The 13,434-nt window shown below is 34.7% G+C and overlaps 1 protein-coding gene across 2 annotated transcripts in view; it reads left to right on the top strand.

Moving 5' to 3' along the window:
• The window catches only part of LOC139979048 (3'-5' RNA helicase YTHDC2-like), a 106,596-nt gene that overhangs the window by 10,635 nt on the left and 82,527 nt on the right, over positions 1-13,434 (top strand). Inside the window, exons 3-5 of one of the 2 annotated variants that reach the window (XM_071989686.1) lie at positions 3,041-3,131; positions 5,944-6,137; positions 8,845-8,886. In XM_071989686.1, coding sequence (XP_071845787.1) covers positions 3,041-3,131; positions 5,944-6,137; positions 8,845-8,886 — 327 coding nt within the window. The remainder of the gene's footprint in view (positions 1-3,040; positions 3,132-5,943; positions 6,138-8,844; positions 8,887-13,434) is intronic. The other variant, XM_071989687.1, reaches the window with a different exon arrangement.

Here is a 13,434-nt window from a genome sequence, read left to right on the forward strand (position 1 = left end):
AGCTCATTGTCTATGTAACCCAATTTTCTTCCACACAAAAGGCTCACATATTTGACAGTAAGTTGTATTAGCGTCCATATGTTATAAATTTTTGAGGAAGTTGCAAGTAACACTAAGTTGGAATTGACACTGAACTTGAAGCTTTGGTGAGCAGCTAATCATGTCCCAGTCAATAGCCTACATTCCCCAACAGCAGCATACCCTATGGCGTAATGCCTAGAGCCTAATGAACATTACTAAGGTAAAATACTGCAGAAGTAACTTTGAATTTGAACAAGTTCAAGTTATGACACAATATTTTAGGGAATTTCTTTTTATATATATTTTTGAGGAAGTTGCAAGTAACACTAAGTTGGAATGAACACTGAACTTAAAGCTTTGGTGAGCAGCTGATCATGTCCCAGTCAATAGCCTACATTCCCCAACAGCAGCATCCCCTATGGCATAATGCCTAGAGCCTAATGAACATTACTAAGGTAAAGTACTGCAGAAGTAACTTTGAATTTGAACAAGTTCAAGTTATGACACAATATTTTAGGGAATTTCTTTTTATATATATTTTTGAGGAAGTTGCAAGTAACACTAAGTTGGAATTGACACTGAACTTAAAGCTTTGGTGAGCAGCTGATCATGTCCCAGTCAATAGCCTACAGTACATTCCCCAACAGCAGCATCCCCTATGGCGTAATGCCTAGAGCCTAATGAACATTACTAAGGTAAAATACTGCAGAAGTAACTTTGAATTTGAACAAGTTCAAGTTATGACACAATATTTTAGGGAATTTCTTCAACGAACAATTTCAATGGGAAGTTGCTGTGTGAAAAAGGTTGCTAGATGCACGTGCAATAATATACAAAGTTGTATCATGTGCGGCCTGCAGAACCCACAAAGATATGTTTGACTAAAAAATTGTAGACTACAAAAATATAGTTGAAAATGCACCACTTAATGCACCCTCTTATCCTTTCTGTTACCTCATACTCTCTGTTATCTGAGCATCCTTTCTGATGAAGAAACTGCACCAAAACTTTAAAACCAATAAGATTCCAGTGGATTGCAACTTACATTGAACCCTGGAATTGTAGTTGTAAAAGCGTTGAGAATGTTACATTTGGACTGAGGAAGAGCAAATGGGCATTGATCCTGAAGTAATGTAGGTTAGTGTTGGCCACGCAGTGCTCAAATGTAACCGTTTATATTTAAGCTTGGTCGATTTACTGTAAGTGTACAGTACATGTAGAATGGTATATTTTATCGAAATATACCCAAACCACTTAAGTGTTTTGGTATTAATTTTCAAACCAAAGGTGAAAGAAATCTAGTTAGTCATGATGGCACCATGATGGTGCCTAGATGGGGATGATATACATGCATCATGATACATGATAGGTGTCATGACATTTAAACATGGCAAATACAGGAGTACTATTGGGTTGAACTACTTCATACATGTATGTGATATTTATACAGTACCTAGCCTTGTTACTGCGCTTCTCTCTGACCTGTCTTGACTCTGCTATTGATCTAGAGACTATTAACTGGTAATGTTTTAGCACTGCCCGAACACCAGCCCCATCCCCCATTGACCCTTGCCCAGGTCAAAACCGACCCTCTCCTTCAGAAGTACTGTTCCATTCGCGAAAAAAGAAGCATAGTTCTGGTAGCAAATTCCATTGCTATATATATATGAATCTCGCTGCTACAGTTTGACTGTCTTTTTGGTTCTGTTGGGCCTACCCCTGTTTGGTGAGTATAGAAATGCCTATTGTTTTTGGATCACAATCCAAGGTCAATTTGAGGTCAACAGAAGATTTGCAAACCACATGTATAAAACCAGAGCAAGCTTCTAAGGATTCTGGTTATCCCTCGGACAACCAGGCCTACATTTTGGTTGGCCGAACTGCAACTTTGGTTGTCCAAACAAATGTAAGGAATAACAATGACCAGTATGTCACTGTAGGATGTATTGTACCAGGGATTTTCATGTTGGTGAATAGAACACAAGCTTTGGCTGTGATAGATATTAATCGTTTGACCTATTTTGGGGGTATTTAGTCACCAAGCAATTTGAATTTGATGTCAACAACTAGTCGTCCACCAGACAACCTCCACAGATGATCATGGCTCTCGGAACACAAACTTAGTTGTTTCGGACTACCAGACTACCTTTAAAAATTTGCCTTGAAAACACAGCAGTGCTGAGTTAGACATCATTTGGTGTTTATCAAACTTGCTCTTGAGGTTTGTGGTCATTAACCAACTTCCAAAATGCCATCTTGCATGTGTAGTTGTCGGATAATTTTTTAAAACAATTTCTATAAGAATGTTAACGGTATGAGAAATACAGATGTAAGAGACAAGACACCATTGCTGTAACATAAAAGATCTAAAAGAATTTAATGAATACATGAGTAGTAGAAAATTATCATCATGTCAATTCTCCAAGGCAAATAAGAAAAAAATTGGTTAAACTATTTCTAGTGGCGAGTTCCACAATATTTTGGAAGTACAGTATACATTCCTTGTTTACCTGCTTATTATTATTATCAAGAGCTGATTGATGTGGCAAACTACCAGAACTGGTCAAATATCATGTTGGTCAAAACTCACCCTGTGAACCGAAAATAAGCTAGGAAAACTGACATGATCAACATTATGTAACTTTCTCTGAAGTGATTGATCTGGTCGTCTGGAATTCCTTGAAATGTCTGGCAGGATTTTTAAGCAGACCTCCCCTTTGTATTGGCATATCATCAACATATTTGTACGAATCAAAGATTTGGATTTGGATTTTGCAACTTGAGCAGTATATATTTTAACACATCCTGGAGAACAGCGCACTATTAATTTATTCAGAATGCATTACGTATACATTTATTATACAGACGTTCCACAAACATGAACAAATTTAAACGATCTATGCAACATTACTGTAAAGACATACCAACATGTTTTTCCTTACCTTATACCTCCACATTTTTTTAATCAGATTTATTCATAAAATTCACAACATTTCTCTGTTTTCTTTTACTTATTCAGAATTGGAGTTTCCATCTTCTCTGGATTCGACTCAGAGAAAATACATTCATCAGTTAGTTGCTCAACTTGGACTAAAGTCAAAGAGTAAAGGGTATGAAATAATATTGAATACTATTTCTTTTTTTAAATAAACAATTTAGCCAGAACCTAAGAGTTACTAATTTGTTTACAGGAAGGAATTGAATGGAAGTTACTAGCTTTTGGCAGCTTCTTTTGCTTAGAAATGCCTTATTATTGTGCATTGGCAACATTTACAACATTTGACAAACTTTGTATAAACAGATCTATGCTTATGATTTCTTGGTACTCTATGGCATTATATATTGTGTATCTATGCTAATGAAAAATACCTCCATGATTTGTTGTTGATTTAAATGAGTGGATATATGTGCTTTACGGCTTTTATACTTTTAACACACAATGCATGTTCTTAACAATCATTTCATGTTCATTACAGTCATGTTACAATGTACATGTCATGTAAAAGGAGAGGACTTGGTAAAGACCCATTTTGGGACTTTTCATAAGTTTATTCACATATTTACTCAGAAAAAGAACTGATGCAAGTCTGTTTGCTTGTAAATTAAACTTTTAGCAGTGGTTTTGGAAAAAGGAGGTTATTAGTAGTTCTCTGATATAGGTTTAGTATTTTAAATTGAAGCAGTTAAAATTTTCTCTTTGTAAGTGAAACTTTGAAATGTCTAAATAAGTCAACATTTACCATATATGGAAAAAAAATAAAGAAAATAAAGAATTGATCCAAATGATTTTACATGTGTTATGAAGAGTTGTGGATGTATATAATTCATTAAAGATTAGAAAGAAATCCTCAAGATCGTTTCACAAAACTGCCAGGGTGATCAAATGTACTGATTTTGAAATATGCAATAAATAGTGTTTATTACTCCTGAAATGATTTAATTAGGCATAAACTACATGCTATAGGTTGGCAACTATCCGTAAGTTATACTTAACATTAACAGTGTTGGACACAAAGTGTGCTTTATTGGATGTAAGCAGTCAATCACCCTTTAACGTACTGTGCTTTTGCAGTCAAACAGGTACTTGTATAAACAGAAAACCACCTGTAGCAGGGGATTATCCAGTTAGGAATATGCAAATGACCTTACATGGTTTGGACTGGAGGGTTCAAAGTTAACAACAAACTAAAAAACAAAAATGCTACTGTACTTTAAACAGCTTTAAATAAGTACAGTACCTGAGAGTGTTGGTTGCAGCATACTTTTGACCAAAGAGATTTGTTTCTTTTTGGATTGTCTCCAAGGAATGTAATACTGTAAATTTGGATTAGCAGATAGTAAGCGGGTTGACGTCAAAGATGTTTAGACCTACAGTAGTTACATTTTAGTGCTGAGTAACATGTGATCATCCTAAAATACTTCATAACTTCTCCACAGAGAAACAGCAGTGTGCAATTAACAGGCTATTAACCTGATTTTTTACTCTCCTTGGCAGTCTTATATCTTTACTGCTTCTTAATATCAAGTTAGAGTAATGCATTTGATGTGAAGTGTTGTAGACTTTTGAACAACTATACTTTCTTGAAGTATGTTAAAAACAAAAATCAACAGAGTGACAGATCTAGATCATGTAAACTTAAATTCACACTGGTCATTTTCCAGCATTACAGCACACATTTAGTTCACTGTACCTGTAATCTGGGCTTATATAGGAGCAGCCCATATAACAGCATTTATGTTAGGTATGTAGGGAAATCATACCAATGTTTTATTACTGATGATTGTTTTCCAACTTATATGTTTTGTTCTAAGAGTCTACCGGGCAGAAAAATGCAAGTGCCTGTTAATTTATTTTTTTCTTTCTTCCGCTGACTTAACAGTGAAATTTGCTTGCATTTAGCTAACAGATACAGTAGCCTCAAATTGGATACAGTACCTGGAATGTTCAAACTTCGACAAGCATAACTTAGCAGTACGAGTACATTTCTCCTCACTGGGATATTGTCATTGTCCTCTTTAAACCCATCTTATGGGTTTAATTTAGTGTTCACGATGATCACGATTATTAATTTCGTTTAACTTGGAAATAGTGTGCTTCAATTATATAACGGCTATAAATTGATAAAGGATTGCATAAATTTGTGTTACAATTTTTTTTCATACATTTTGCATATTGTTTTGCTACTGTACATGCCGTACTTCATAATATATTTTGTAGATCTAACTGCATGGAAATAATGATGCTGGGGTATGTAGATACCTGTATGTGTGTCCTCCATCACGAACGACCTTTTAGAAAACACCAAACAATTTAAGCACGGTACAATATGAATGCAATTTGATGACAACTAAATTTCTTATCAAATAATCAAATTGTCTGTACTATGGGGACTGGTCTGAGGAAAAATCAGGTAACTTGGAATTAAAGCACTCTGTCATTCTTTGCATTACTGTATATATTAGAACGGCATTTATCTTGTTCAATAAGACTTTGCTATTGAGACAGTGCGCCTTCAAGGAATGTCCAGTTTGGCTTAGGGATACAGGTTGTAAAATTGCTGAAAATTAGCTCTAATGATGTATACATTCCTCCCTTACCTATCTTCTCAACATTTATACTTCTGTTTACCCTACTACCCCCTGTAGCCTTCAAACTGGTAACAATTTGGAAGAAAGGAAAATGGCAATGATATTAGATAGTGCCATTTGGGTACTGATCAGTGCAAGAATGTTACCAGTATGTATGCTATAGGAACTACAGCAAATCAGAGTGTGTATACATGTATGTGCAGACAGACAGATAAATAGGTACCGTCATTGATAAATATCCAATCCCAGGGTTGAAGAAACAAGTGTCTCCATGCTATGTAAAATAGATCCCAAACAAACTTAGTTTGATGATATTTTTTCTCTTTTAATTAGGTCTGGACTGAATCGTTATCTTACTCTGTTCAAGAAAGATGGGACATCCTTGGCTGATAAAATTCCGATATGCCATCTTACCCAAGTCTCTAGGAATGAATTGCAGGCATTATTTCAGAGATTGCCTGTATCCGTACGGGAACGTCAGGAACTATTACCGAGGATGGAACGTAGACGATTAGGACCAAACGACAGTAAGGAAATGTACTCTACTTGTAATCTTTGTAATCTCTGATATTTTCTTTACAAGTATCATTAGCATCTTGCATCGTTTTAACTTTCACGGTATATTTAATTTAAATTTTGCCACAAAGACTGACATGAAAGATCTTGTCTGTGAAGGTGCAAGATGGCAATATTTCTTGTGGGACCACCGAAAGGTATCCTTGCAGTTTTCCAAGAAACAAACAATTATTACAATAATAATGAATGCGCATTCATACCTCATATTGTTATTTTGACAAAAGCTCCGATGGCTCCAGTTGCTGTGGCAGACAGTTAATTGGCTCCCATTTGCTCAGCAAAGTTCTACCATGCTGTTCAAGCACCCTAACGATGACTGAGAATGCTTCAGTGCCATTTCCTTCTACAATCAGTGCCATTTGTACGTGCACTTCATCAAATTTGCAAATCGGACATTTGTTCAATAAAAAAGTACTATTATCGCGCATCAGAAAAGCAATAGTCTCCCATTTGTAGTGAAAACAGTTGAGGCACCTGAAATTTCCTATTGTATTGGATATTGCTTGTGTATTTGTATTTGTCATTTCCCCATAATTCTTTGAACAATACAAAGAACCTTGCCAAAAATGAAGTCAACCCATACACACCATTTATCCAATATTATTTAATCACTTTTGACAACAGCACTTGTACCACCCACAAAAATTCATTGTCCAGACGATCATAGAATTATTTAAAAATGTACTCTGTTTGTCTTCCCTTATGATATTAATCCTCAACACTTGTGAGACAAACTCTTATGAAGTAGGTCCTGTCATGTTTTGGATTTCATCTACATATTTTTGAAGTAAACAATATTGCCCAACCGATGCCTGGGGCTGTGTATTGTATTTTGTGTCTTATATATATTACATAATCAGGTTTCACTAGATCTGGCAGATCCCACTCAAGGTAGAAAGTGCAATGGTTTGTATAAGAGCTAGCTAGGAAGACACTTTTCTTTTTGACCCATGGTATTTAGTTAGTGACAAACAAACATATTCCATCTGATTCTCAAATGTAAAGTTGTCTAGAAGTGAAAATTCTGTAGGCCTAGGGGTTTTATTGTCCTGCTTTCGATTCATTGAGATGTAAACAGATTTTCCTGAAGGGGTATTGCAGTGGCTGAAACCGATTGTTTTAACAAAGCTGCTAGAAATTTTGTGCATCTTTCTGGTCAAAATCGTGGAGCAAAGAAAGGATTTTTTTTCAAATTTGTTGATATTTTGTTAATTCATGCATCATGGTAATGGAAGTAAGCTTTTTAATTTTTGTCCTGGATAATATTTAAATAAAAGAAAAGTGAAATAAGTTTTTATTTAAAACTCTTGAAAATAAATCATTAAAACTAGACCTACAATTCTTTTATGATACAGTATCTCATAGAAAAAGGATTCTAAATTACTTTTCAATTGATATATTTATATTTTTAACATCAATTTGGTTGGAGCAACTTTAGGGCTAGAGAGAAATCATCTTCCGAGAAATTGTGCTTATAATTTTGAATTTTTTGGGACAAGATGGATTACAGAATATCTCAAATATGCAGTTATTTAAATTGTATCTATGGTGGATGTTGAAATGTCTTATTTGTGTGAAAGCCAACCAGCTGATTTAAAATTTTGTTACATATATTCTGTAAATTTATACCATTCAGGAAATAGTTAAATATGCTTTGCTTTGAACAGTTATCCATTATAATAGTTATCTAAGATTTCAATTAACATACTACAGTACCACAATATTTAAGAAACTTTCATCACTCTATAATTGTGCACATAATGGGACAAAGATGGATTACAGAATATTGCAAATATGCAGTTATTTAAATTGTAACTATGGTGGATGTTGAAACGTCTTATACGGAATTATGGCATTCGATTGATGTGACTTATAACTTATTGAGACTAATGTACAGTCAAATCTCACAGACAGCAGAAATATCCGTGTACAACACTGTAAGCACATCTCGGCCTCAACAGAGGATACAGAAATGCATGCCTTGCATATTTATGTGTTTGGATATATACAGTACTCCTCAATATTTAAGATGAACAAGTTTCTGCATACTGTATTTGAGGAACAAGCCATTTATAAGCTGAGTAGTCATCAACCATTTTTAGCTTTTAAGTGCTTTATTTGGAGAAAATACAAGTTTGACTATTTTTCATAGCTGCAAGGCAGAATGGAAATAATAGTGGAAATCCCTGTCGGGGGAGAAAAAGGACTTTAATACTTAGAACTTGTGAAACTGACAGAATCTGAGATCTTCTTTAGGTGTACAGTATGTAATTGTATCCAAGTTTTGAACAGAGTCTGACAAGCTCTGGTAAATGAATAGCAATGATGACTACTGTATAAGGGCAAAATAGCGAAATCCCAGAATGTTGTGATGCAAGCATTTCCACATCAGGTTTCATCAGTTGAAGGAAGATGGCGGCACTTGACATCTCAAGGATATAGAACTCTTAAATGAATACTTCAGAAGCCTGAAAAAGGATTCCTCTTCGAAGGTTCTGATATTTTCGTAAGAGAAAACTCTAATTTCAGATTTTGTCAGTAACATAAGACATACATAATAGATGTTCATGAGGTTTAGCTTTTGCTTGTTGGTAAACAAAATCACATGGTATTTAACTATCCACGTTTTTAAATGCATTTTCACACATCTTTAAACAGGGAGACCACAGACCTCGAGAAAGCAAGATGCTCAAAACAGTGGTATTGTAATGATCTCTTGTTGTATTTCTTTTTCTCCTCCTGCATGTAAATCTAAACCATGCTTTCTTTCCTGTCATCGTGTGCACATACTTTACCCTCACAGTCTAAACTTCTTTTCCTGCCTGGATGTGATCTCTAGAGAGTTGACATGTTACTTGCTCTCATGCACATGTCATTAATGTTCACATTTGTCTGCAAGTGCTACTGTATATATTCCATCATGCAATATCCTAGTACAGTAATTTTCTAATTTACAAATTTGTATCCAATCATTTCGTGGCATCCATGGTACTGTACTGTATGTATGGTTTGTGTACAGTACATGTCAACTCATCATGCAAAATCCTATACAGGAACTTTCTAATTTACAAATTTGTAAATTCAATCATTTCGTGGCTTCCATGATATGCCTGGTTTATGTACATGTATGTCAACTCATCATGTGAAATCCTACACTGTAACTTTCTAATTTGCAATGTCAGCTCATCATGTGAAATCTTACACAGTAATTTTCTAATTTACAAATTTGTAAATTTATCTTTTCATTGCCTTCATGGTATGCCTGGTTTTAATATAAAGCATTTTTGTCACTCATCGAGCTACTGTACCTAACACTTACTGTAAATAACACGTTAATAATACTTAACCTGTGTCAAAATTTGTCAATTACCAGGCATTGTTATCTTGAAAATCATTTCATCTGCAATCTTCTGCATGCCTCATCCTTTCTATACAGTATACTCTTCAAAGCCCTTCCCGAATGGCTGTCTTAAAAGCCGTTTTTAATATATTTTACGGGACGTGAGAATTTAATGTCCATTTTTTAAAATTTTTATGTAATGCTTTCAATTTTAGCGAAATGGCCCTTCAAACATGTAGGCTCATCAATGAAAGTGGCTGGAATACCTAGCCAACAGTAGCACGCAAACCATTAATGGTTGCTCAGAAACAACAACAGTCACCAAAGATGATCATAAAATTTTCATTCAAATCACATATATGTGCAATTTATTAATGTATCATAAATTTGCAACTTAGAGCAGGTGGTTGTCTTGTTGTTCATATGAAGTTAGGCCTCCCACCTGGCAAAAGTCTGACATTCTGAGTGGCTGTGGAATCGCGCAGCTAAACTGGGTATAGAACATAAAATTGATGTTTTTCCATTTCAGTCAATATACAGTAGTGTATGCAAGTACAGTATGATGCAAGTACAGTATTCATCTTGTCGAGTGAAAACCTTGCGAGTTATACCGCATGACTTTAAGTGCTTTTCAATATCCTTTGTGTAATTATACCTGCAGCAACCTGCATTGAAGGTTATAGTTATCTAAGAGATTTATTTTGTTGCAATGCAAGACATTGGTCTGGTACTCAAATTTCTGAAACAACATTTGGGGTGAAATGGGTTTTTTTTCTGTGTGAAACTGTCAAAATAGTCTTCTCCAGTGTTGAACCAAGTCGTGATTAAAGTCATCCATTCACCAAATGACTTTGTCAGTAAGAATTGACCGGACTGAACCACAGAAATGTATTGACCCATTATAGTAACCACTCTGATCTATCTATATAGTGATTATCTTGTATTTTATTCAAACATTTAGTTTCTTTAATCATATTCATAAATATCTGTATGATCATGACTCCTTGATGCACAGCGGTGGTGAATCAACAATGTCAATATAAGCATCAAAATGCACAGCACTTTACACCAAAGTGTTTACTATTTCTATGAAGTGAGGAGCTTTTGACTCCCAATTCCCTACCAACACCTAATTAAATAAAAACAGAAATGGGCAAAATGAGCTGCCGTGGATTCATTTTGCCTGAACTTTCTCAAATAAGTAAGACTGAAGGCCTCTTGCACTGGAACTTCTTTTTCTTCTCTTCTGTATTTTTGCTTGCCTGCAAATCCTGAAACTAATGTTAAATACCACTCATAAACACTACTGCACATAGGTTAATCCCTTTTTCGAGACATCTTTGACTTCTGCCTGAGGTCTTGGGCCAGTAAGATTTTCCCATCCAAATCAAAAGTACGAAACTTCAAACCTATAAGACGATGAGATTTGTGTATAATATCGTGCCAATAATCCTCAATAAGTCACTCTCGAAAAGGCGGACCCCATACATTCCAAGGAGGCCAAAACTGTTTCAATTTCTGACAGTAAATCACCCCAGTTTATTAAATCTTTATGGATCCATAATTTTTATGCTATTGTTTTTGAAACACTGTGTGAAACAGGTTATAATAATACAGCATGTATCAAGATCAAAACAAGTGAGAGGCCTTACTACCATTCAATTGATTCACTCTTGCTAACACCTGTTTTTTCACTAAACTGTCAAATGATGAAATCCACTTGAATTTAATAGGTAGTAAATAGTAGCTACTTTTAGGCCTGCAAGTGATCAATTTTAATAAAACTCCACATTTTTGTCTTACCCCCGCCCCCCCCCCCCTAGTCTCCGGGTTTATCTAGTTTGCTAAATATTTGCCCTCTTAACTGCAAGATCTACTGAGTCTTAGATGTGTGCAACAGTTTGTCTCAACCAATAACTGCTCCTCCTAAGAAGTCAAATTTTTTCAAAGTTCTCCTGCTCTATTTAGACAAACAAATCTTAATCTAAATTTATTCTTGTTTTAAATTTTCATTGATAAACTAGATCATTCAATTCTTATGCTCCCGTACAGTACAGTACTGTATGTGCCTTTATTTTATATGTAAATATAATTGAAATCGCAATACATATATATATTTATATTTATATATATATACATTTATAGATGCGAATTAGTTGAGACTAGTGGAACACTAGTAGTTGTTTCTCAGAGTTTCACACTTTATATATTTGTTTATATACTTCACTTTTATATACTTCACTTTAATATGACCTTTAATCAATCACAATATACTTGCTTTCATAGGTAGCAATTAATTTGACATGTTAGATGAACTCAAGTACTGCACATTTCCTGCAGGGATGTAACGTTTATATATAAACATAGATTGGACCTTTCTTCTATATCCTGTTGCAGTACATAGAGTGTGGTGCAGTCCTTACTGTCAATCATTTGGGGACTAATTTTAACCTTAAACCTTCAATTTGATTTCTATTAGAACTGTTGTTTTTGCATTTTATGTTGTCCTCTGCTTTTTTTCTAATTTTTTTGCCAGATATTCATTTAGTGATTCTGTTGTGAAAGTCCTTGAGAGGTCAATAACCCAAAGATTCAATAGCGTAAATTACCAGTGTATGTTTGATTGGATTCATCTGTATGTAATTTGACACAAGTTTCAAGAGTCATCAAATTGTTAACTTCTCATGAAAACATGTAAACAGTTGTTCTAAATTTTAAGTAACTTATTGTTATGAAATGCTCATTGCCGTGGTCATAAAGTGGTCCTCTCGTTAACTGGCAGATTGCTAGGTCAATTTATTTTACTTTTCAAGGTTTGCTTTTTTTTTTCTCTAAATATAGTTCTTCTTAATTAAAACAGATGACATGAAACTAGAAGTTATGGAAAGGGTGTGTTTTCTAGTTGGTAGAGGTAAAAGAGTGGTAAAAACAGCTTTTATTCCCCAAAGAATTAAATAATAGGTCGTTAGCTCTTGGCATTTGGTGGACATCAATTTTCAAAATTATGAAAGTATGATTTCAGGAACAAAATTAATTTTATTATTAATTTTAATTAATATTTTGGGAATGACTGGATTGTAAACATGAGAGATTCAAAAGACAACTAATTGGCCGAAGTAGCCTATTAGTAGCCTGTTATATCAGAACATTAGATCGTGCTACATTCTTAAAGCCGAAATACGAAGTTACATAGTATTAAAGATGAAACATTACAAGTGTGTTGCTGTTCTGTTAGTATTTGCCGGTCCATCAATTATTCTGTGCAGGAGGGTATCTAAGGGAGAAAATGTGACTGGGCCATTTAGTTCAGAAACTAAGTAAGATCATGACATTCTTGAAGTCAAAATAAGTAAAACTTAAGATGCTACATATATTGCAAGTCAGGGAATAATTTATCCAGTACTTATCGCATCGCAAAATGCTACACAAACTGGTCAAATTTGCTATACAAGTGTACATAGGCGTAGGAGGCGGGGGGGCTGCAGCCCCCCAACAAAAAACTTTGTGAAAATTCGGGCAATATGCTGAGAATTTTTCGGGCACCTACTGAAAGAAATATAATTTGCAATGTGTTTTTAAATGGTAAAACTGATATTATGATCATGATTATTTTAACGACTTCCCCAATAATTCTGACCAATATGGAAGGGTAATAACACAGCAAATAATTGTATGATATTGGCATGTGATATAATAACCGATGAATGCCTATAGGATATGCACATTAAGATGTTGAACGCGCGAAAATTTTGGTTATTTATTTCGGGCAAGTCGTTACAGCCCCCCCCCCCAAATCAAAGTAGGCTCCTACGCCTATGCAAGTGTACAGATATATCTAGCAGTTTTTTCTTATTCACAGGACAATAGTATTCAATGAAAGAACAAAATCAGAGCCTTTGAAAATGCTA

Source organism: Apostichopus japonicus, chromosome 13, assembly GCF_037975245.1.
Source record: "Apostichopus japonicus isolate 1M-3 chromosome 13, ASM3797524v1, whole genome shotgun sequence".
Taxonomy (NCBI): domain Eukaryota; kingdom Metazoa; phylum Echinodermata; class Holothuroidea; order Aspidochirotida; family Stichopodidae; genus Apostichopus; species Apostichopus japonicus.